General features: G+C 41.9%; 1 protein-coding gene across 1 annotated transcript; it reads right to left on the reverse strand.

The window, feature by feature from the left end:
* Positions 1-38: 38 nt before the first annotated feature.
* On the reverse strand, positions 39-7,949 carry rag1 (recombination activating 1; the record flags this gene model as incomplete). The annotated part of the gene is made up of 4 exons (XM_079568372.1): positions 7,853-7,949; positions 4,745-5,096; positions 2,828-3,948; positions 39-1,786 (listed from the first exon to the last, which is right to left on the reverse strand). The coding sequence occupies exons 2-4, from the start codon at positions 5,071-5,073 to the stop codon at positions 39-41; spliced, it is 3,198 nt and encodes a 1,065-aa protein (XP_079424498.1). The 5' UTR covers positions 5,074-5,096; positions 7,853-7,949.
* Between the last annotated feature and the right edge of the window lie 16,148 nt (positions 7,950-24,097).

Consider the following 24,097-nt stretch of genomic DNA (forward strand, 5'->3'; position numbering starts at 1 on the left):
TCTAACTAAGGATATTTTCAGATGCAAGTTATAGCACTTTAAAAGTCCATGACATCCAAAGACGCATTCTCTTCATTTCTAACATCCTCTGGGTCAATGACAGCCTCCAGAGCTTTGGCTGAGTCCTTATGCGCTTCCATAAACTTCTGCAAGTACTTGGATGTGTACAACCAGTGATGCTTCAACACATCCTCCAGCTCAAACACTTTAGACTGACGTGCGTTCATTTTCCTGAACCTCCTGAACAGTTTGTTTGCCGACTCATTCCCCTCGCTGGCCCATGCCCCAATGGACCCATCTCTCTCGATAATCTCCGGGACGTGGGCCAAGGTTTTGTGCAGGTAATTGGTAATCTTTCCGTTGTACCTGTATTTGAAGGTGGAGGAGAGGAGGTCGGCGAATTTCTGGGAGTTGAAGCTGTATCGGCACAGCTGGTCGGGGCACTCCTTTGATGGGCAGGTGGCTCTCCAGACGGGCTTCATCTGGATATACAGCCTCATGAGCTCCCTGAGGGCCTCCCTCCGCTCCTCAGTGGGCACCAGCTCGCACACGGCCTCCGCGGCCTCCTGGGTCATCAGCTTGCGGGCATAGTTCCCATTCATCCTCATTACAGGCTTGAGCCGCAGCTTCTGCCGCAACTGTTTATCCAGGGCCGTTCTCCAGCTGCGCCGCTCCTCCCGACTGGGGTTCACCTTCGAGTACACCTCCCCGATCTCATCCTGGAAGATTTTGTAGAACTCAGTGGCGTTGCCGATGTCGCAGTGCAAAGCGTCTAGCGTGGGTTGGGTCTCCATGAATGGCTTAGCGGAGACGCCTTTGACCCTGTCGCGAAGCTCATCTACAGATTCTGAGTATGGGTTTTTTCTCCAGATTTCATAGCGCTCTAGGTTCTCCTCATGGCTGCGGGTGATGGAGTGCAGAACCATGTTTTGAGACGCCTCCGCCCGAGTGGTGTCGCAAAGTGTGCAGACGTAAGTGGAGCCGGACGCCTCTAGCCCCTCCATTTCGCGGACCATCTTCTCGTCGTAGCCTGTCCCCCTAAAGTGGAAGCGGAACGAGCGAGGTAGGCCGCCAATGGACAGGATCAATCTGCTGTTCTTCATGGCATTGCGTTCTGCCACTATGGGACTCAAGACGGCTGTAAGGGTCTCGTGGTCGGATTCATCCACAAACATGAGGCAGAGGGGCTTACAAGACAGCTCTGAGTTTGGCTTGGGTTCCGTGAAGATGGTCACCTCCCCCTCCTTGTCATCCTGCACCAAAGTCACTGACATGATGGTGAAGGAGAAACGGACTGCTTTTTCGGGGAGAGCGGGCCCTCCGCCGTGTTTCTCGCTGACATCGCCCATGCCATCGCACGACTCCTTGATCATTACACTGAAGCCCGAGGTGCACACGCTGTCATCCAGTCCGCTGTCTCTCAGCCCCTCCACAATGTCCTCCTCGAGATCTTTGAGCGCCGACACCAGCGCCACATCATAGCGGAAGCGTCGAGTGATGGTGTCAGCAGGGGCGTCATCCAGCGCAGACGTCCATCCCGAGAGTCCGTTAATAATGCCTACGTTGCAACACGGGGAGACGTTTTTGAGAGCCGGCTGCCACTCAAAGCCGTGGAAGCCGGGTAAGAGCTCCTTCTCGGCAGCTCGGAGAGAGTGCAGAGGCTGGAAGATCTGGCGCCCGCTGGTGGCTTTGACGGTGCGGTACATTTTGTGGTACTGGCTGCAGCTCAGGAACGTGTTGACCCGAATGGCCAGGCAAACAGCAGGGTGCAGACTGAAGCCTCTGCCTGGAGAGAGAGAACAAACATACATATTATTTAAATCCCAACCAAAGAACACCATTAGAGCCAAACTTTCAGACACAGGGTTTGTATATTTTGTCCATTTTGGTGCTTCTAAATGATTAAGAATGGCTAGTGAAACTGCACATGATGAATGAAGAGTCTTACTTGCAGTACAAACTACCAGAAGAATATGGAGTAACACACTGTATACTGTATATCAAAATACATTGACTGTATTACAAAATGTGTTTGTTTTTTCACATAATTAAGATGAGATCGTCTTACATTTTGAACTATTACATAATGCAGTGTTCAAAATGTGGCATAACAAAGCACAGGATAGAGACGTGGAGAGAATTATTTATCACAGAACAACAACAACAGCAGCAGCGGGAACTCAGCGCTTTTGCTTTGAAACAATCCAAGGCATCTTTTTTTGCGATATCACACTTTCAAATTCACAAATGCATTGAGGCAGAGAGATTTCCAGATTTTAACACCCCATCGCGAATATATCATTGTCAGAAGCCTGTGATTACAAAATCCAATATTTCCTAATTTCGAAATGTTATAAGGGGAAAGAGGGGTGAATCGTGATGCTGGCAAAAGTGATGTATTGGCTGGAGATGAAAACAGACAGCAGCTGGCTTCTATTCCCCAGAGAGGCCCATGCCGCTGTCTGTGTAATTTGCAGATACAAGCATGGCTGATGTTGTTTTGATTCTAACAGGCCCTTCACTAGAGTTGTTATTGTGCATTAAAGGGGGTGTGAGAAAGAGAGAGTGATAGACAGGCAGCAAGACAGCCACAGTGGGTAGAAAGAAAGAAGAGGGTGAACGGAGGAGGGGGGCTAGGCTGCTCACAGGAAAAAGGAGGCATGGACAACAATAAAATGCTTTTCAATACAGAGAAAAGTTTCTCATCTCGTCAAAGAAGGAAACTTTTTCAGCTCAGTGTATTTTCCGAGATTAAATTCTATAAAAATCAATGAGGAAATGTGTGTTTGATTTTTTTTTTTCTTCTTTATTATGATAATGATCTCACCTTGCATCAGGGCCTCCAGCTCATCAGCCTTCCTGTGCTCATTGCCAGATCGCAAAGCCAGCAGGAACAATGTCAGGCACACAGCCTTCACGTCACCTCCTTCCTCTTTATCCGCGAACGCCTTCACTTGGTTCTTTAGCTCCTTCAGTCGATGCTTCTGTGCGCGTCGAGTTAGCGACAGCAGGTGTTGCCGAGGTCTCCCCCCCTTATTGATCAGCAGGTAGTCCGCTTCTGACGGCTTCTCCTTCTGATCTCCCAGTTCGTGGCCCAGGCAGTGTGTTTTAAACGAGTCCAGGCTCACATGCTCGCTACAGCCTCGGGGGCAGAGCAGAGGCAGAGAATGCAGAGCTGATAAGAAGCTCTTGGCAGGTGAGGTGAGGTCATCAGAGGTACAGGATGAGTTGCAGGCCGGGCAGCGGGGTCCAAGCGCGTGAGTGTATTTTGTGATGCAGCTGCGGCAGAAGAGGTGCCCGCAGGGAGACTGGAGCGGGTCAGAGAGCAGGTGGTCACATACCGCGCAGGTAAAAGCGAAAAGGAAGTCAACCGGAAGGCCCTCGGAGACTAGCTTGGCACTCAGGTGGTCCCTCTGACAGTGGGTGATATTCCGCACCCATTCCTCTCTCTGGACACTGGATTTTTTACAGTCCCTGAGCACTGAGCTGTGGTTGTGCTCGCCAAATGGTTTCAAAACTCGCCTCTCACCAATTACAATGCTGTCACTGTACTCCCACCTGGTCCGTTTGGGCAAGCTGTGAGCCCGAGGGAGCCCTCTTTTCCTCTTCCTTCCAGTCCGCTGGAACGAAGACTTCCTGGGGGAACAGAGGTTGCAGGAGGAGGAGTGGGGCTTCCATTCAGGGACACTGGTCCGGGAAAAGCTGCAAAAACCGCCCCCACGTATGACGACCATCCAGCAGCGATGGCAGAAAGACAGAGGGTGCACTGATTCGATATCCTCAGTCACGTCCACTTTAAAGACTTTGTGGATGACCTCTGGCCAGGTGGCGAACCGGCAGCCCATTTTACGGAGGCTAGTTCTGCTCACACTATCCAGATCACCTTGGACATCGTGTGCCGGGCCTTTGACTTTCCTCAGAGCGGTCCCACACAGGCGACACAGGTACCTAGGGAAAAAAAGGACAAAAGAACAAATTTAAGATACATTGATATTGAAATACAATGCATGCTGACTAATTGACTCTGTGCATCATTTAAAATCATAGCAACGCCGCCCCAAGAATTGACTTCCTGTTTCGATCCAGCACACCGTCTCATTGATTAGTTCAGCAGGTACTTGCAACATTACAAGAATATAAGAATATAATTTTGTCTGTTAGTAGTTGAACTAATGAACTGCTGAACTAGTGAATAAGTGTGCTTTTATTTTGGTGTGCTGGATCGAAACAGGAAGTCCCTTCTTGGGCAGCGTTGTTGTGATCTGAAGTTATGCACAGAGTGTTTGCAACTGTTTGATGATTTCTTGATAAAGTATTGAAAAAGTGTCCTTGAGATATATTCAAAAGCAAGCGCAAATAAATTAATCCATGTGACTAATTTTACATTAAGTACTTATCAAAGAAATGATTTCTGAAATGATTTGTTTAATGTTATTTTCATTCCTTCCATTCCATTATTGTTAAAGCCTTGGACTGTTTTTAATCATTATTGACTGTTGCCACTTTTAATGGAGCAAGTGTAGCACTATTAAGTGTTACTTCATGTGCTTCATTCAGCTTCTCCGAATGATCCATGCAGAAAGGATTGTATAATAGATTTGTAGAAAACATACTACTTCTTCCACAAGTAAAAGAAAAATCATTTCACATTGGCGTCCCCGTGCCAGGCAGCAAAACACACACACAAGACTACACACAGCACTTCCTAATGGTCTTCTGTGCGGAGCTGTGTCACTGTGATTACCTGAGGTGGCGCATGTGGGTGTCCATCTCCTGCAGCTTCCGATCCACCCTCTGGCCGGGCCCCTCCACGTTCTCCTTACTCTTCCCTCCGAGACACAGCCTCATAACGCTGCCGGCACTCAGGCCATTATCTATATTTGGATCTGCAGACGGAGAGTTCCCCGACAACTCCTCTTTATCCGAATGCGTCTCCACGGGCAGGGGGGCTTTCTCAATGGACCTCACCCTAAACAGTTTAAGCTTCCACTGAGAATACTCGGATTGGGGATGGGACAGCTCATCGGGAACGGAGGATCTCGGGCCATCTGTCTCATGGTCCCAGTCCGTCATCTTGGGAGCTTATATATTTGATCCTGTATTAAAGAAGAATAAAAGGACGTTAAGGGCAAAAAAAAAGGGAAAAAAAGTCATTTCCAACTCCTCACTGTGTCCCTAGTGCCTTTTTGCAGCTAAGCCCAAGATACAATTTCTATTGAGTTTTCGCACTAATTCTCGACAGTGGCCCAGGTGTGCTCTGACAAGAGTGCTCTGTTGTTGTGTCATTGGGCAAGACAGGATTCTGATTCCTGAGGCAGTATATTTGGGGTCAATAACAAATTCTAATCTTTTTTTTTTAATGATGATGTATAACTAAACTATTGTACATATAAGGATATGGCCACTCTAAACAAATGTAAGTGCACAGAATGATAACATTTGTTCAGTTACGATTTAAAATGTTCTTAACCTCTTAACCCCCGCCCTAACTCTCCAGTCCAGCTTTACCCAAATCCATAAAGTTACAGCCTATAGGCAAGTGTAACACTTCATTTGAAAGCTAAGACCGACTCATCTAAATGTATCTTTTATCTTTTCTGTTACTCTTTGTGGGCCTTTTTTTTTTTTTTTTCAATTTTTTTCAATTTTTTGTCAAGTTTCTGTTGCTCTTTTGACACTTTTTGATACAGGTGGGGGTTAAGAGATTAAAGGCCCTGTGCCTGATTTTTTAATTGCAAACAATGGGAAGCCACTAAATGAAAATGTTAGCTGTGGTCCAAACTCATTCGAAACTTTCCTAATATATATTTGTTGCAGGGACAAGTTTAGTGGCACATTTCACAATTTGCAGTGTCACTTTTCAGGGTCACTTTCACAAAAAGGCGAGAAAAATTGCCTGAAAGTTGCCTGAAATTGATATAAATGTTCTACAATTTGACGCACACTGTTTTCTCCCACAAACATTATAAATTCCATTCCATTTCTTGAAGTAAAATCAGGCATCGCTCCTTTAAAGTCTTAACCTCTTACCCCCTTGCTTAACCGAGTGCATTTTCTCCATTTTCTTCGGCTTTGCCCAAATCTAAAAGCTTCTCGACTGGAGAGCAACAGTGTAGATTGGATTCTGGTAAAGCTCAGTTTAGGCAGGGGGTAATAGGTTGAGGAGAAAACTGAGAGGCCCCTCTATGCTCTTCCAGAATGGACATATGGCCAGTCCGCCTCCGGCCACATAGGCAGGCGCTTTTCTTTCAGACAGCCTCAGGGCAACTGCAGCTACAAAAGAAGCTATTTAGAAATGGCTTATCACAACTAAATGTGTGGAGTGAATTGATAACACAAAGGGATGTGCTTTGGGTATCTTTAAAAGCCCAGAAAAAAAAAATCTAAGGTATAACTATTTCAAATCCCAAAAAGGCTCAGACCTGGAGTGCTCTGTGATATTAGCATTTAGATGTAGTGTGCAATGCATAAGACAAGAATTGGGAATCAATACCTCCGCCAAAACCTTCATTTCAGTGTGACTTTTCTGCAGCCCTGAGTTTGCTAAACGGGAAACCGGCTCCTTCTCAAGCTGTCAATCATTTTTATTAGTCTTTTTTCCTGGCTCCAGATCAAATTGATGCCCAGGGAAGACAGACACACTAGAATTTCACAATAATACGCCTCTATTGACGTAAAGAAAAACATCAAATTGAGTAAGGGTCGCAAAGAATTATTTTAAACACAGCCCATTTTTATTTACAAGTCATTTTTCAGCCGACAAGTGCCCTGATATGGAGCGGCTGAGATCAATGATAGGAGCGCGGCAGAACTTATTTCATCTCCTCCAATACTATCTCACTTCCATTATCAACTCAAACAATAAAGCACCGGCGCAATCTAACAAGAGTATTACATCTATTGTCAAAGCTTCCTATTGCAAACCCACAGAGGGGGGAGGAAAAGTATTGCGTTGGGAAATCTGTCAAACACACAGAAAGAAAATTCACTGTGGAAAAGTAAACACCATTGAAAATGTATTAACAAAGCGGATTAGATTTAGAACTGGCATGAAGGGACAAGGTATAGCAATGCAAAGCTGAGTGCCAGTCCCAAGCCCAAATGATATGAGGGGGTAAGCAAAATCAATGTCACTTATCATTCATTCCCTTCTGAGTCAAGCCACTTTATACATAAGGTGTTGTGACTGAAGAGTCCAATCTAAGGACATAATGGCAGGGTCCTATTCTTTCACATATTGAAGAGGCATTCTCAGTAAGTACCCCAACCCTAAACAAGTGGAGACCATTTATCATTATGAATATTAAAGCAGTTCTAAGTAACTTGTTTACCATAATAAATCCTTTCCGTAGTCCCTCTGGAGGTAATAAGTGTTAATGGGATTATTAGTGGGTCTTTCATCTCCCTCCCTTCATCTCTGGCTAGAAAACCACAATTGCAACTTCGCTACCACCGGGTCAGAGTCACCAATCACACTAATGGAATCACAAAGAAGAAGCTAACAGGCTAACGGGTAAAGCTTTTGCCACTTAAACAGTATTTACAGCCAAGTTTGAGTGAAAAAAAATCTCAATTGTGTAATGGATGTACAATATCCCTCTCTCCCTTTGTCTGTTCTGTCAGCATAGTATTTATTCTCACGGACAATTAATGAGTAAAAAAACGCAACATGCTACGACACCTGCAGTGGCGTTCATGGCCTCAAGGGCATGAGTTACTTAGTACTGCTTTAATCACAATGGGTTTTGGGTCGAGGCATGACAGCTTGAAGACCAACCCCTGAGCAACACCAGTTGAGAACCACTGACTTTGACAAACTTATAAAGCCATTACATCTATTGTCAAGCCTTACCATTGCACACCCATCAGGCGCCCAACGAACACGCTTCCATCTCTCCATCTTTCTTCCCCTCAAAACGTCAAAAATCCCAGACTGCAACATAGCCTGGCAGCGTCTTTACCCCTGATGTTCCCTTTAAAACTAACAGCTGAGCCTTTGTGCATGCTTGTCAGCTGGCTTCTCACCTTGTTTTTCTGTCTCAGCTGGCGTCCCCTCCCTCGGGGACCTTTCTCTGCATGGGAGCACAGGGGAAGCCCAGAAGTCAGGCCGCAGAGCACACGCTGACACACATAAGCCAGATATGTGGATGCCGCTGGCAAACTTTTGGAGATGTTGTTCCATAAGTGTCAAATCGCCTGTATTTATACCCTTGCACCAATGGGATCAACAGTCAACCCCAGCCACCTGAGAGAAGCAGCTGATTTGTAGGGAGAGGGGAAAAACAAGGTCAAACCGTAACAGTGGTTGACACTTGTGTATGTATTGAATCCATTACACTCAAAAACAAAAAACCCACAGAACTCCTCAGCTGGAGAGGCTTTTATCTCACCGCTCTCCCATCCATCTGCAGGTTGACCTCATCCAGGTGGCTCACCCGGCCTGAGGAGCCGTTAGACTTACTGACAAGGCTGCATCACAAGCACGGTTGAAAATACAGTTGTGAGTGCAAGGGTGAAGAGTGAGGTTAGAGTCAGGCATAGAATGTGTAATACGCAATATGAATTTATATTAACGCCAGACTGCTGTGTGCGATCGAATCATTTCGAACTGCACAGCAGCCTGGGGACCATGGCCGAAATTTTCGCATGGATTTGGGAACCAATCACAGAACGAGGAGGGACAGCAAGATGATGACGAGCTATTCGATATACGGAAGCTTGTAGTTTATTTACAGATTCAAAAAAAGATATATATTTACGAATCAAACATGACAGCAGCAGACACAACGCTATTTTTCGATCAAACTTAAGGCCGTGTTCTAAATAGTTTAGCTCGAAAGTTTACAGCGGGTACGTCATACGTCATCGGATACGATTGGCTGTGGCTACGTGCAGACACATGACAGACATTCGTAGCGCCCAATAAACGACTGTGGACGATCGTAAACCACACCTCTGAAAAAATGAATTGGCGGTCCCCAGACTAAATATCACTTGTGATTTTAGTCTGCCGTTAGCCAGGCTTACTCTGACCACGACTTTTAATACTATATTGGTGTAGGCTTTCTGTCACTGCTGCTTGCTACTACTAGTGGAAAGATGAAAGGTCCACTATGCTAAACAACCAGATGACGATTTAAACAACATTACTCTTTTCTTTCTTCATCTCAAACAATAAAGCACTGGGACAAACTTACAGTATGACAGCATTATAGAGTCAAGAAATTCCTTTATATTGCAAACGCAGAGGTTTGCGTAAGGAAATCAATGTTCAGAAGGTATATAAACATGCAATAACAAAGCAACTTAAAGGTGCATTATGCAACTTTTTATATGGAAAATAAAGTTGATATTTGACATTGTTGTGACCCAGGGGCTGTATGAGTGGTCAGCATGGTGCCTTTACTTTCTGTCACAGTGACACAGTGTCTCTAGGACGCTTCAGGATCAATTGTTTAGAGGGTTTTTACTGCTGACGAACCCTCTCCCCAGAAAACCTACAAAACAATTTGTCTTGGAGAGACCACCATGATCAAAAGTAAAGGCGCCATGCTAACCACTCATACTCATACACTGGGTCACTAAGGTCAAATACGCACAAATATCAACTTTTATTTCCACATAAAAAGTTGCATAATGCACCTTTAATCATTTACATGTAATAGTGGCACAACTGCACAACAACTATGAAATTAAATAGTGGGTAGTCATCCATTTTTTTTATGTTGAGTAAATCTATAATACAACTACTGTTTCCTTTCTTTTTCAAAGGATTTTTTGGCCCATAGGCTCTAACCAACGGGACAGCACAGGGTGGAAGGGCGCTAAGAGCAGCGAGAGACATTCAGCAAATTGTCATCAACTCATGAAGCTGAAGACAAAACAATGTTCTGACATAAGTGCAACAGCCTCTTGACTATTAGCTGCACAATTCTTTTCCTTTCTTACTCACAACTATTCATTTAGATATCCCTCTTCCCACTTTCAAATGTTTCAATTATTTTGAACGCACTCAGAAATCCCACACAATCTCAGCTCGAGATGTTAAGTCAGATACTGTCAAAAGAAATACAAATCCAACTACAGCCCATATTCTTTCCTCCCGACGCAAAAGGTACATTGCTTTCCTTGTGACTCCCCTATAGGTGGATACGTGTCGGTTCTATTTCCGTGCCAGTCTATGGGGCTAGCACCATGGATCAAGTTGTTGTGGTGAGATTAAATTTATTGGAGTCATGCCGTGGCTATTACTGTTTGATGCCTGTCATGAGAACAGCGTAAACAGCGCTCCGTACCCCGGAGTGACATTTATGCCTCATGGACATCGCATCAACCACACCAACTGAGCACAAGACAATGACGTGGCAGGTTAGGAAAAATAAACCACCAGCCTATCTCAGCCTATCTCTTCTCCTGTCCGTGCCGGGGTGTACTTATAGGAAGCAAACTTCGAAATCTGTCATCAAAATATAAGAGTTCGATAGCAGGAAGCACATACAAGGAATGAGATGTGCACCTGAAATAATGTTTGTACGAGCTCTCAGTCATACAGAAGTTTTGTGCTCACATTCGGTCCACTTGAAATGAACTATGGCGCACTTCCAGGGAAAATGTGTTTTTGCTTGGAGCTCACCTGACCCTTGTTTGCACCAACAGTTTTGGACAAACTCGAGGACTAATGGAAGCAAATTGACAAAAATGACCAAAAAATGACCAAAATACACAGTGCACATGGGAGTAGAAATAATGTGGGGCTATTATTAACCTCATAAGCCCCGCCTTAACTGAGCTACCCAAATGTAAAAGCTTCTGGACTGGAGCCTACAGACTACAGGCCAGAGTAATGCCTCATTTGAAAGAAAGACCGAAGAAAGTCTTGTCACCACATTTTTCCTCACTTCTTTGCTGCGTTTTGTCACCTACATTTTTGCGCGTTTTTGTAGCTTTGTCATCACTTTTTGTTGCCTGTTTTGTCGCTTTTTCATCACTTTTTTGTCACTTTTTCATTGCCTGTTTTGTTTCTTTTTCATCACTTTTTAGTTGCCTCTGGTTCTTTTTCATCACATTTTTGTCACTTTACCATCACATTTTTTTTTTTCACTTTTTCATTACATTTCTGTAACCTTTTCATTACTTTTTCATCACTTTGTTGCCTGTTTTGTTTCTTTTTGATCACTTGTTTTGCCACTTTTTCATCACATTTTTGTCACTTTTTTGTCACTTTTTTATCACTTTTTTGTTGCCTGTTTTGTTTCTTTTTCATCACTTTTTTTGCCACTTTTTCATCACATTTTCATCACATTTTTGTCACTTTTTTGTCACTTTTTCATCACTTTTTTGTTGCCTATTTTGTTTCTTTTTCATCACTTTTTTTTGCCACTTTTTCATCACATTTTTGTCACTTTTTTGTCACTTTTTCATCACTTTTTTGTTGCCTGTTTTGTTTCTTTTTCATCACCTTTTAGTTGCCTCTGGTTCTTTTTCATCACATTTTTGTCACTTTATCATCACATTTTTTTTCACTTTTTCATTGCCTGTTTTGTTTCTTTTTCATCACATTTTTGTCACTTTACCATCACATTTTTTTCACTTTTTCATCACATTTCTGTAACCTTTTCATTACTTTTTCATCACTTTGTTGCCTGTTTTGTTTCTTTTTATCACTTTTTTTGCCACTTTTTCATCACATTTTTGTCACTTTTTCATTGCCTGTTTTGTTTCTTTTTCACCACTTTGTAGTTGCCTCTGGTTCTTTTTCAACACATTTTTGTCACTTTATCATCACATTTTTTTTTCACTTTTTCATCACATTTTTGTCACTTTTTTGTCACTTTTTCATCACTTTTTTGTTGCCTGTTTTGTTTCTTTTTCATCACCTTTTAGTTGCCTCTGGTTCTTTTTCATCACATTTTTGTCACTTTATCATCACATTTTTTTTCACTTTTTCATTGCCTGTTTTGTTTCTTTTTCATCACATTTTTGTCACTTTACCATCACATTTTTTTCACTTTTTCATCACATTTCTGTAACCTTTTCATTACTTTTTCATCACTTTGTTGCCTGTTTTGTTTCTTTTTATCACTTTTTTTGCCACTTTTTCATCACATTTTTGTCACTTTTTCATTGCCTGTTTTGTTTCTTTTTCACCACTTTGTAGTTGCCTCTGGTTCTTTTTCAACACATTTTTGTCACTTTATCATCACATTTTTTTTTCACTTTTTCATCACATTTTTGTAACCTTTTCATTACTTTTTCATCACTTTTTTGTTGCCTGTCTTGTTTCTTATTCATCACTTTTTTTGTTGCCTGTTTTGTCACTTTTTCATCACATTTTTGTCACTTTTCCATCACTTTTGTGTCGCCTGTTTTTGTTCGTTTTGGATGTGTTTTTGTTGCGTTTTGTCCCTCGTTCATCACATTTTATATGCCTTTTCTGCTGCGTTTTGATCCAAGTTGAACTGGACAAAATGTGCTCGGTTATGGCGGGGGTTAAGAGGTTAATTAACATATAGAATTTTAGACAGCACATAATTCAGCATCTTTCACACAGTGTCTCGAGATCTCTGCAGCTGTCATAGTTCTCACTGAGCTACTTGTAAAACCTGTTGCCTTGAACACATAGCAACACGCCTTTCTATTTCTCGTCCGAACCTTCCCTTTTGCTTCAGCGCGAGTTTTAATTAGAATGCGGTATTTGCTGTGATTTCTCAGTAGGTACGCGGCGTATTTGCCCAAGCTCTTTCTTGTTAGTAATTATCCAGGGGAATAATCTTCTGTAGTCACTGCAGGAAACCGCTTGCTGTTGCGTTGGATTTGCCACCCAAGTCATTAGACACACAGTCAGCGGGCACCAACACAACAGTTGGGCCTCTCCCACTCATTCCAACCCACCAAAGCAGCACAAGAACGGCCGCCAAGGCGTTTATGTTTGGTGAGGTTATGTGTGTGACCTTGCTTTGCAGTTTTAGAAGAACATATTGTTCCCATGTACAGCAAGAATGAGCCAATACTCTTTCCCGAACCTTTAGAAACAGCTGTGGGATTTGGGACACTGCTTATTATGTTGGTGCTAAAATAAGCCAGAATTGCATGGAGGAGACGTTTCAGGTCTATTTTGACTCTCCGTACAGTGTCGACGTTTGCATTTAAGTGTTTCTTTGGAAATTATCTGAGCATGAGGTTAGTGTAAATTGAAATTAAAGGAACAGGCCATCGTTTTTCCATCCTGAGATACCTGAGCTTAGACGAGTTGATGTGCACCTGTCTGGTCTTTGTACGTGTGCCTAAATAGGCTAAATACTAACAACATCTTTGGTCTTTTTGCATGACTGAGTGCACACATGAAGACCAGACAGGTACGCACAGTGGCGCAGCAAGGATACCAAGGGGCCCAAAGGCCGAAAGTCGGTAGGGGGCCCTCTGGTGGCCGCTCTGTGTACTGCACAGTGGGAGAGAGGATGTCACGGGACAGGAGCTGGTTACCTGACAACACCCACAATGCAGTTCTCTGCATACGTTTCCCTCAGAACAGAAGGATGAGTTTCTAGGTCATGATGAGTGTTACAATAAGCTGGTCTCACTATTAGAAAATATAAGCTGGTGGAACAATGAGTAAAAAAGTCTGACCACTGCAGGGAACCATGGCTCACTAAAGCATGCAGCAGGATGGGGATAAACAGCGCTAAAGCACTTTAGTGGTGAAATGGTGTAACTGCAATGCCATAGTAAATAGGAAACCTGTGAATATCCAGCGTTTGCTATGGGCCAATGAATAATCCCTGAAACTTTTGAACGCGGAAAAGGACAGGAGGATCACTTCGCTGGAAAACAGAGTGGCTGATCTAGAGCAATACAGCAGAATGAATGACATTATCATCACTGGCTTCAAACCAAAGCCACGCTCTTATGCCAGAGCAGTGGCGATGGCGAAAGGTGAGGAGCCTGATGATTTGGATATTGAATCTGTGGAGCAACAAGTGACGTCTTTCCTACAGTCCAAAGGGATCGTAGTGGACATCAATAACATCGAGGCCTGTCATTCTTTGCCCCAGAGAAACAAAGTGAGCAAGCCAGCCGTAATAATGCGATTTACAAATAGAAAGTATAAGATTGGGCTCTTAAAGCAGGGGCGGCTGCTGAAGTGAACGGATGTTTACTTAAATGAACATCTGACCAAAAGAAATGCCGACATTGCGAAGGAAGCGCGACTACTGAGGAAACAGAGAAAAATACAAGCCACATGGACTGCAAGCTGCAAAATCTTCATTAAACTCAACGGTGACACGCCAGAAGAAGCCAAAGTTCTCCTGATAAGGAGCCAGGAGGAGCTTGAAAAATTCCAATAAAGACAACGCTTGGACACAAGGTAAAACAATGGACACAAATATTGCAACTCAAGTAATGACAATTACTATATCACTAGTGATTACTATCTGTTTGGACATTACATGATGTCATCAACTGATGAACACGCATCATCATTTGGTGCATCATATACGGACTATAAAAGTATTGACTCAGAAGCAAACATTGATCCTGATAATAATTTCTTTGTGAATTTCGATAATAATTGTGATTACTACTCAGAAAAGGAATTCAATAAATCAATCACATCTGTAGGAAGTATCTCCATAATACACTTTAATTGTAGTCTTTATGCCAATTTCCACAAAATCAAAGAATATGTGAAACCCTTTTCAAACCCTTTTGACATCATTGCAGTATCAGAGACCTGGCTGAACACTGCTAAAGGGGTGGATTTTGAGATGGAGGGGTATGATCTTTACTATAAAAATAGAGAGAGAAAAAGGTCCGGGGGAGTGGCAATATATGTAGACAAAAGATTGATTCACAAAAGAGTGGAGGATATGACCATAGCTCTTGATGACTTAATGGAATGTATTACAATTGAAGTTTCAATGGAAAACAACAAAAAATTATCTTGAGTTGTATATACAGAACACCAGGATCGAACGTCGATGTCTTCACTGAATGGATAGAAAATATTTTCTCAAACTCTAAAAAACAAATGTTTATTTGCGGAGATTATAATATTGATCTATTAAGTAAGCATAAGTCAACCGAGGAATTTAGCAATGCAATGTATAGCATGGGTTTATTACCCAAAATCACCAAACCAAGTAGAATTACTACAAGTAGTGCAACGTTAATTGATAATATCTTTTCTAATGTCACAGAAAGTCGTACTGTGAGTGGACTGCTTTACGCCGATATAAGCGACCATCTGCCCGTGTTCACCGTTTATCAATGTGGATATAAGAAACAGAGTGAAACAAATTATTTTAAAAATGTACGCATAAAATCAGAGGCAGCTATTGATCAATTAAAAATGGATTTACAGAATCAAGAGTGGAAAGAAGTCCTAGAAGCTAATGACCTTGATTCAGCATATGACCAGTTCCTCAAAGTATTTACCTGTTTATTTGACAAGAACTGCCCTGTTACTAAATGTAGGATTCATAAGAAGAATATACAAAGCCCATGGATGACAAAGGGGCTCATTAAGTCATGTAAAAAGAAAAATGCGTTGTATAGACAATACATAAAAAGCAGATCTCCGGAAAAAGAGTATAAATATAAAACCTATAGTAATAAGCTGACCAAAGTTATGCGGAAGTGTAAAAAGGACTACTATAATGAACAATTAACAACTAGTTGGAACAATACAAAAAATACTTGGAAATTATTAAACGATATCATTGGAAATAAATCGAGGGCTAATGTTTATCCTAACTATTTCATTGATGAGGACAAAAGTATAACTGACATGAATACAGTGGTCAACGGTTTTAACAAATTCTTTATAAATGTTGGTCCAAATCTTGCCAGTAAAATAGTGTCACCTAAAGAAACCATGATCTTCGAATCTGAGGAAACCATCAAATCTTCAATGTTTTTAAGCCCTGTAGTTGAAGAAGAAGTCCTAGAAATAGTGCATGATTTTAAGAATAAAACATCAGTAGACTGGAATGATCTGGACATGGTAACGGTCAAGAAGGTCATTAGGGAAATTGTTAAACCACTGACTCACATCTTTAACCTGTCTCTTTGCTCAGGACAGTTCCCTAACAAAATGAAGTTTGCCAAGGTCATACCGTTATTTAAAAACGGGGACAAACACAATTACACCAATTACAGACCAATGTCTATATTACCACAGTTCTCTAAAATATTAGAAAAACTGTTTTCTAAAAGACTTAACAACTTTATAGAAAGCCACCATATTCTCACCAACAGTCAGTATGGTTTTAGAACACATAGATCAACGACAACGGCACTTATGGAATTAATAGAAGAAATAACAGATTGCATTGACAATAAACGGATTGCAGCTGGTATATTTATTGACCTCAAAAAGGCATTTGATACCATTGATCATAATATTCTATATGGCAAACTCGAAAGATATGGTATCAGGGGAATTAGTCTAGATTGGGTTAAGAGTTATTTAAGGAACAGGCCGCAATTTGTTCAAATTGGTCATTATAAATCCTCTTATCTGGAATTAAGCTGTGGACTACCACAAGGTTCAGTAATAGCGCCTTATTTATTCCTATTGTATATTAATGATATTGTCAAAGTTTCAAAATTTTTCAAATGTATCCTCTTTGCGGATGACACCAATATACTATGTTCTAGCGAAAGTGTGCTGCAGCTGCAAAGTCTAATCACGTCAGAAATGAATAAATTGAAACAATGGTTTGAGCTGAACAAACTGTCCTTAAACCTAAGCAAAACAAAACTAATGATCTTTGGAAACTGTAAAGAAATACCCCAAGTAAATGTAAAAATCAATAATACAATAATTGAGCAAGTATGTTTGAATAAATTTCTGGGTGTGATTGTTGACAGCAGAATCTGCTGGAAGCCACACATCAACTATATTAAAACAAAAATCGCTAAAAGTATTGGAATTTTAAGCAAAACAAGAAGTGTACTGGATCAAAGAACTCTGCTCACCCTGTATAATACAATGATTCTTCCATATCTGACTTATTGTTGTGAGATTTGGGGAAACACGTATAAGAGTACTTTACTACCTTTATTCATCTTACAAAAAAAGGCACTAAGAATAGTGCACAAGGTTGGCTATAGAGAGCATACAAACCCTTTATTTCATAAAAGCCACATTTTGAAACTTGAGGATTTAGTCAAATTTAGGACAGCACAAGTCATTTTTAAAGCAAGACAAAAAGCGCTCCCAGAAAATGTTCAAATAAGGTTCAAAGATAGAGATGGTGCATATTATTTAAGAGGTAAATGGAAATTTAAATACCCAAAAGTAGATTCAACAAAAAAGAGTATGTGTATAACAGTCTGTGGTGTAAAACTATGGAATAAACTGGATGAAAAGCTAAAAGAATGTGCGACTATTAAGCACTTTAAATGTATGTACAAAAACCTACTTGTTCAAGAATACACTAAGAATTGAAAGTGTCAGGGCTGCAGTTGTTATCGCCTCTTGTCTGCTTTCCCATGTGACCGTCCTTGTTACCTTCCACTCTCCTACCTAAATAAATATATCAAATACATACAGCAAAATATTAGGGCAAGCAAGAGGTAACCGGTACTCGAGTGGGACCACCCTGGTACCGGGTCGCCAAAATCTTGCTCTTTTAATGCACAGACCAGGACACCCAAAGGCTCCTCCAAATGTACAATGAAGAACAGGTTGAGCAGGAGGTGGGCTGGTGCTCGAAGGCGCCCCCTTTTGGCAACAGCTTCCCAAATCTTGCTTCTTTTAACGCATAGACCAGGACACACTGAAATGTACTCACAGATGACAAATATTTAAAACACACAAGAAGGAAACCATATGTTTATATATGCACGTACTGTACATGTACAGGTGTATATAAATATAGCAATGATGGTTCTATATGGGGCAGCATCAGACGGCAGCAACAACCTGTCACCATTCCATTCCATACTTAAGAATTATCTTATAGTACATACTTAAGAATGTACTATAAGACAGTATTCCTGTTACTGTACCAAAGACAATATAAACTTATTTCCTATGTTATTTCCTATTCTGTACCAAAGACAATGTAAACTTATTTCCTATGTTTGTACCTTAATTGTACCATAATGAGCTGGTCTCAGAGAGTAAAAGAACGGCAGTTGTAAAGTTTGTAAATACGTTTAAAGGGGTAGGCATAAATAAGCATTGTTTGTTTCAGCCTACTCCCTTTTGGGCATTATTGTGTTTCTTTTCTTTTGTAAAAACTTGGAACTTGAAATTGCTCAAATAAACTAAACTAAAGTAAAGTAAAGTAAATAATGGGCAAGAATAAGATCATGGGGGTCATTGACTTTTGACTTTTTTCTTATGGCAAACTACGCCTCTGGGTCCACATCAACTCGTCTAAGCTCAGGTAAGAAATATCTCAGTATGGAAAAACGGTGGCCATTCATGTTGTATAGTATTGTGCAGTGCTTCCAAAGTGTACTTTTTAATATTTAGCTATTACTATCCCTGTAGTATATTCTATGGCCTCGCTGCCTCTGTTCTATGGCCATGTAACCAGCAAACCAAAGTTTTGGGAAAACAATTTCAAGAAATTTACAGAAAGTGTGAAAAATCTATCTAATGATGTATCAGTGTATGTGGACAGGTATAACCAATCAAACACGGCATTCCTGAAGGGTGAAGACAAGGACTTAGAGTACCAAACCATCCCACACTGGCCTTACCTGCACCGCACCAGTCTGAGTCTAATGATGCACACAACTCACTCCGGAGCCAAGTGAAGCGGCGACGCCACAGATGTCTGCCTGACAAACAAGCACTGACCCCCAGAGACCGGCATCTCTCCGCGCCTGCTAATTGACTTGTTATTGATCAACTCAAAGACAGCGTGATTTATGTGGAAGGGGACCCGCGAAGACAGCCACCTGGCATGGAGCGGTGCGTTATGAATGGGACAGGGGTGTCTCGGGGGACCACGGAGAGGCTGCAGTTTAGGGGGACATGGAGGAGATGCACCTCTGAATAGACAGCCCTCTGCAGCACGGGGCTGAGTGAGCAGCAGCAGCCAAATCTAAAAGCTTCTTTTTGTTTTAAAACTTCAAAGAAGTGGCAAGAAAATCTGACAAAAGCGACAAAAAATGGAACAAAAACGTGACGAAAAAGCTACAAAATAGCAACAAAAAAGTGACGAAAAAAAGCGACTAAAGTTGTCAAAAATGTGACAAAAAGCCACAAAAAAGTGACAAAATTGTGACAAAAACGCAAAACAAAATTGTGACAAAAAATAGACAAAAACATGATGAAAAAGTGACGAAATGCAACAAAAAAGTGACAAAAAGCAACAAAAACGTGGCGAAAAAGCTACAAAACACATCAAAAAAGTGACAAAAAAGCGACAAAAACTTGACAAAAATATGACGAAAAAGCCACTAAAAAGTGACAAAAAAGTGACAAAAACATGATGAAAAAGTGACAAAATGCAACAAAAAAGTGGCAAAAAAGCAACAAAAACATGCCAAAAATGTGACAAAAAAGCCACAAAATAGCAACAAAAAAGTGATGAAAACGTGACGAAAGGCCACAAAAAGTGGCATACATAAAATAAAAGGGGAAAAAAAGTTTTCAAATCTGAGGAAAAAGATCCGTTTTGTAGGTCTTGGCTTTCAAAGGAGGTGTTGCCCTTGGCCTAGAGGCTGCGAACTCTCCAGTCGAGGGGCTTTCAGATATAGGTAAAGCTGAACTAAAGTGGGGGTTAAGAATAAAACGCAACTTTAGTGTGTGGCGTAAGTGTAGTGCATTATCATCATTGTATTCGATTCGTCTGCGTTGAATCCGGCACACAGAATGTGAGAGCGGGTGAAGGTGCAGAGGTGGAGATTAAGACAAGGCAGATACAGCACTCCTGAGTACGGGAGTGGCGCTGGATAACAGGCTTAACTCACAGTCAAGAACACAAAGGGGCTTAGGCCTGATTGCAAGCTGTGACAAGGAAAGAGGGAAAGAGATCAACGCTGCCAGGCAGAACTACGTAAAGCTAAAGGTCCGGGCCAACGCAGAGCCAGCCACTGTTCATGACACAGCAGCTCGAGGAAGAAAGAAATGGACAATGGGAAAATTCACTTCACTAGATGGATGTTGTGCAGGGGGAAATGTCAACAGTGTCTGCATTTGGATAAACCAGCCGATCCTGAATGTTTGAAAAATGTCTTGAAGGATTATATCAATGAATTCAGGGCATGACTTTGAAATGTATTCAAATGCTACTCCTATGAACGCCGCTTTTACCTTTTCTCCAATGAAAGCATGATGTTGTAAACTGTGTAAAACGACGCATTTTTTGAGGCAACAAGTCATACTATTGCGAGATCGATTCATTGCCTTGAGAGTGGTCAGCATTTTTCCAACAAAGCAACCACAGTGTGCGCAATCCTTTTTCCCGCCCGGGTTTGTTGATGAGCGCCAGGAGTCCCTTCACTCCCCGCCAACTGTACAAATTGCGGTCTGTAATGTTGTCTTTAGATGTCACCAAAAAAACCACTGTTGCTGCTTTAATTTCACGTGCGCTTATCCAAACTCATGCTGCTTTTGTCCCAGCTTGATCCCGTACACCCTCTCATGCTGCCACCCCCTTCCATCCCTCATCTTGGATTTGCCAGATTAATACTCAAGCTTCATTTTAGAGCTATTTGTCAAAGCGAGCTGCCAGCACACGGGCTCTACCCCACTTCTCACACGGGCCGCATTCATCTCTGCCTGTCTGTCACCCTCAAGCTCATGTTCCTCTGCCCCAGTCACTCTCGCAGCTCGGCTTTGGCTAATAATCAATTATGTGATTATTCCAACGAGCGGAATAATTATCGCTCCCTCTGCCTGTCGCGGTGCAGGTTAACTTGTTTATAATGGCGCGGTGACAGCCTGGCTTTGGCCTGGTATGACCCCATGAGATTGCCGTCTTGTGGTTTTTGACTGATGGCACCGCACAGAAAGTACGGACACAACTCAGAATAACAGCTTTGGTGAAGAGCCTAGATCTGCAGACAGGTCGACCCAAGAGTATCTTACATTATCAGAGCATGGGCTTCTTAGATGAGGCTTTTGGGGTATCAGTTGATTTGTGCGGCACAGCGGAGGGGGTTAGCAATAATGTCTCGCAGCAAGGTTTGATTGTCATACCGTGCAGTTCCCCAAGGTGTAATTTCGTGAGTTCCCTGTTTTGAATTTGGAAAAAACATGTACAATCTTCAGTTTACCGTACATGAGGTCTGGAACAAGTGTAAACAACCCTCTAAAAATCAAAGCCTGTTCTTGCGCAGACAGTCTCGATGAATGTGGTTCCACTTGTGTATTAGCTAATGAAATTAAGGTCTAATCTGGATTCAGGGGCACTAGAGTGAAGTGGAGATTCAATCACAACAACAATGCTGGTTAATGCTTTGATAATTAAATGTACGCTTCCCTGATTGAGGAGCGGCCCCGGGTATAAAGACACATAAACATACTCTTAATGTGTTGAAGTAGTATATAACACGTGCACTGTGGGTGACAGTGACAGCACAGATGAAGTGGGTTGTCTTAAAACCAGAAGGTTAGTGGTTTGAATACTGAGGTGCACACTGTCACTGTGTCCTTTGGCAAGAAACGTTACCCTCCTGTGTCTCGTCCAGACCCACTTGCCACGGCTACATCTCTCAGTCAAATCACTGTTTGTCATGTTAAGGAGAGACACTACAGGCAAAACTCAATTTTTTCAGTTTTCAGGTTTTGGGCCAAATTGGTCTCTGAACATACAAGCTTTCACCCGGAAACCAAAATTATACCTAATCCTCACAAAAACATGTTTAAATATTGCGCTGATTCAATGTTCCCCCATAGACTTATATGGGACAATGCAATTTCAAGGGCCTTTTTCTCAAAACACATTTTTCTGACACGCTTTCTGTGGCGACACTATGTCCACGTCAGTCGGACCTAAAGACTTCAAATTTTCCAGCCTCGGACTGAACAATACTTGGAAGATTTTTTCAGAGGGATTTTTTATTATCTAATCCCTAGCCCCATTTATTGAGTTTTGAATGTCAAAAAATAAGGCGAAAATTACATTTTTACAAATTTTTCCACAAAAAAACAGCTTATTTTAAAACTAAATAAGAAATCCAAAGTCCCCTCTGAAAAAGTCTTGGCAACTCATTTATCAATAAAATGAAACCATAAATTTGAATGTAGCTCTATCCATTATTCAGATTTCGTCGCCGAAAAGATTTGGGGCATTTTTGGGCATAAAGCACCTTGTTCTTGTATGAAAAGATAAAATAACAGAAAACTTGCCATGTATTTTTTTCTCACATTTATGCCAGTGATCGACAGCAAAAGTTTGAAATTGATATCTGTAAATATACATAAATTTCCCTATTCACCTGCAGTGTCTCGCCTTAATCGACACAGGCTAAATCTGATTTCTGATCTCTCTCAGCCTCCCCTAAACTTAGCCACACATAACACCAAAGTGGAGCAGTAGGCCTACCACACCTACCTCCTCCACTTCAGGTCAGAGCAGACAATTTTCCCCCATAATCCCCGCGAGGCGCGAGTGATTCTCCACTCGTGTCCAAGCTCTCTCGTTCGGCAGTCTCCCGTGTCTCAGTTGGTGATTGCCTCATGTTTTCTCCGCGATGCACAAAAAATGCCGACAAGGGCTGCTTAGACCAAACACTGATTAAGCTATCTCCTCGTTGTGTCTAGCAGAGGACAGTGCCATGTAGACAATAGTTTGGCTGATAGAACTGAGCAAAGCGGCTGTAATTGTCTCAAGAGTTGATTCCAGCGGGTCTGGGATGAGAGTAGCCTAGTTACTTTCAGTAACTGCTCGCGTAGTCAGGTGCAAGTTTCAGTCGGTTTTAAAGCAGTGGCTGTTCATTCGCTGCAGTTGCAAATAGAAATGTGGTGTGAAGTTAAAGCAGTGGTAAGTAACTTGTTTACCTTAATAAATCCTTTTCGTAGTCCCTCTGGGGTAAGTGTTGATGGGATGATTGGGGGATCTTTCATCTCCCCCTGGTGACTCTGGCCAGAAAACTGCTTTCCTGCAGCTTTCCTGCACCGGATCGGAGTCACCAATGCACACGAATCACAAAGAAGAAGCTAACAACAAGCTAACTTTTTCACTGCGGGCGCTGATCTCCATTGTTTAATTGGATGTACAATATCCCTCTCTCCCTTTGTCTTTTCTGTCAGCGTAGTATTTACTCTCACAGACAATTAATGAGGAAACAACCGTAACATGCTACAATGCCTGCAGTGGCCACTAGGGGCATGAGTTATTAGTACTACTTTAAGGTTAAGGTGTACTTGCTTTAACGTTGTTTCATAAATCTGTTTTATAGATGTTTTTTTTTCTTCTCCTGCTGTTTTATTCTATTGTACTGTAATTGACACATTTCAGGTTAAACAAAACCTAAACCTACTTTATTGTTCCTGTAGGGAAATCTGTCCTCTGCATTTGACCCATCCTTTGATGCCACTGGGGCAACCCATCAGGAGCAGTGGGCGACCACATTGCAGTGCCCAGGGACCCATCTCCATATGTGGAGCAAGGCTGATGGTCCAAGGCTGGTGGGGGAATTGGGAGCACCTGGAGGAATCCCATCCACATGTGGAGAGAAAGAAAGTCCGCACGGCCTGGGAATCAAACCCAGGACCCTGTTGCTGGGAGGCAAGAGCACTAAGTGCTCAGCCACCGCACTGCTAACTGTCAACACAATAGGTGAATCCTCAAGCCAGGTGATACTGACTATTAGCCCACATCTGGAGATGAGTCCTATATTGAATGAATCTGTGCTGTGATTGGCTAAAACAAGGACTGTAGGATCCAATCAGCACTTTGTACCAAAGTTTGTCATCTTCCCAAATGCTTTAAGCTGTGGAACCAAATTGAGCAAACTTACTGCATTAATGAAGCGGAGAACAACTCAAGGTATGTTTTTGATGAAGAACATAATAACATGGTTTAAAGGGATATTTCAGTGTTTTTGCCATAGGGCCTCATTTCCTAGTTATCCAGAGTGTTGCTAATTTCTGGAGATATTTTTTTTGTAATTTATGCAGTTCTTC

The sequence above is a fragment of the Gobius niger genome (genome assembly GCF_951799975.1).
Source record: "Gobius niger genome assembly, chromosome: 12".
In the NCBI taxonomy this organism is placed as follows: domain Eukaryota; kingdom Metazoa; phylum Chordata; class Actinopteri; order Gobiiformes; family Gobiidae; genus Gobius; species Gobius niger.